At 61.8% G+C, this 1,654-nt stretch overlaps 1 protein-coding gene across 1 annotated transcript in view; it reads right to left on the reverse strand.

The window, feature by feature from the left end:
• Window positions 1-1,654, reverse strand: part of MYO15A (myosin XVA) — a 45,211-nt gene that overhangs the window by 15,386 nt on the left and 28,171 nt on the right. The window contains 3 exon segments of the mRNA XM_010003587.1: window positions 5-45; window positions 134-274; window positions 880-1,013. Coding sequence (XP_010001889.1) covers window positions 5-45; window positions 134-274; window positions 880-1,013 — 316 coding nt within the window.

Raw genomic sequence — 1,654 nt, forward strand, 5'->3', positions numbered from 1 at the left:
CAGCCTCTCCATGTGCGCGGCCACCACGCGGCACAGCTCCAGGCCCTACCCGGGGAGTGGGGGGACACACACAGGCTGTGTGGGGGGACGGTGCCACCACCGCGGGGACACCCCCCCACGCAGTGTCCCCTACCTGCTCCAGCTGCAGCTGAGTGATGCCCTGCGACAGGAGGTCGCCCAGCGTGATCTCCACGTAGGGGGAGCTGGAGCCGGGAGCCGGGCGCTGCGTCCGCGTTGACTGGATCTCCTTCAGCGAGAACTTGGCGATGGGCTCCTGGGGACGGGGTGGGAGGGACAGGCGGGGGGTGACCTGGGGACCTCGCCGAGGGGGACCAAGGACCAGAGTGGGGTGTGGGCAGGGGAGCAGGGAGGGTGGGTTGGAGCTGAGAGAACTGGGGCTGTTCAGCCTGGAGAAGAGAAGGCTCCAGGGGGACCTTAGAGCACCTTCCAGGGACTTTTGGCAAGGGCATGGAGTGATAGGATGAGGGGGAAATGGTTTTAAGCTGAAAATTGGGAAATACAGATTGGGTATTAGAAACTTATTCCTGTGAGGGTGGTGAGAGCCTGGCCCAGGGTGCCCAGAGAAGCTGTGGCTGCCCCATCCCTGGCAGTGTTGAAGGGCAGGTTGGATGGGGCTTGGAGCAGCCTGGGCTGGTGGGAGGTGTCCCTGCCCATGCAGGGGGGTTGGAACTAGATGATCTTGAAGGTCTTTTCCAACCCAAACCAGTCTGGGATTCCATGATCCCATGATTGGCCCGCAGACTTGGACAAACCCAAGCACTTTGTACCCTGTGGAAGAGGGATGTCACCCCCCACCTGCTGTCACATCTCACAGTGTCCCAGTTGTGCCCGTGGGACCCTCGCAGCCCTCCCACCTACGTGGGTCTCCTTGCTGAGGAAGTTGAGGCCATTCTGGTTGACAGCCAGAATGCAGGGCGAGACGATGGCGTTGTTGCTGCAGCTCTGGATGTAGAAGAAGGACGAGCCAAACATGGGGCAGGCACTGAGCAGCCCTGCAGGTGGAGGACAGGGGCTCAGCACCCATTGCCACCCCCTCCTGCCCAGGGCCCATAGGGGACTCACACCCATAGGGGCTCAACTGAGGGTCCCAGTCAGCCTGGCAGGAGCTGGGTCAGCTCCTAGGGTCTTGCACCACTTCAGACACTGGATCAGGAGCAGGATTGGAGCCTGGAGCAGCCAAGGGGCTCAGAAGTGGGTGGCTGAGTGTGGAGCTGGAGAACAGCTGACCCTGCCCTGCCACCACGGTCCTGTCTCCCATATGCAATGTCCTGCTGGCCCAGGAGGGGGGGGCAGGTCTGCCTGTCCCAGCTGCTCCATGGAGAAGCCAACCAGCAGCAGCTCATCTTCCTTAGCATCACATCCCCAGCCACACTGGGTCCTCGTCAGGAGGACACAATCAGCATTGAATCCCCAGCAACATTCAATCTCCATCAGCACTGCATCCTCATTAGCATCTCCTCCCCGTGGATGTCCCTTCCCCACTCACCCAGGAACTGTGCTCTGGCCTGGTGGGCACTGAGCGCCTGGGCTTGCTCCATGTGCTGTGTCACCATGTGGAGCCAGGATTGGGCCTTCAGCAGGCGGAAGAGCTGCGGGGGGACGTAGTCCTGCACCTCCCGCCTACAGGGAACCA

The sequence above is a fragment of the Chaetura pelagica genome, unplaced genomic scaffold (assembly GCF_000747805.2).
Source record: "Chaetura pelagica isolate M959 unplaced genomic scaffold, ChaPel_1.0 scaffold408, whole genome shotgun sequence".
Classification (NCBI taxonomy): Eukaryota; Metazoa; Chordata; class Aves; order Apodiformes; family Apodidae; genus Chaetura; species Chaetura pelagica.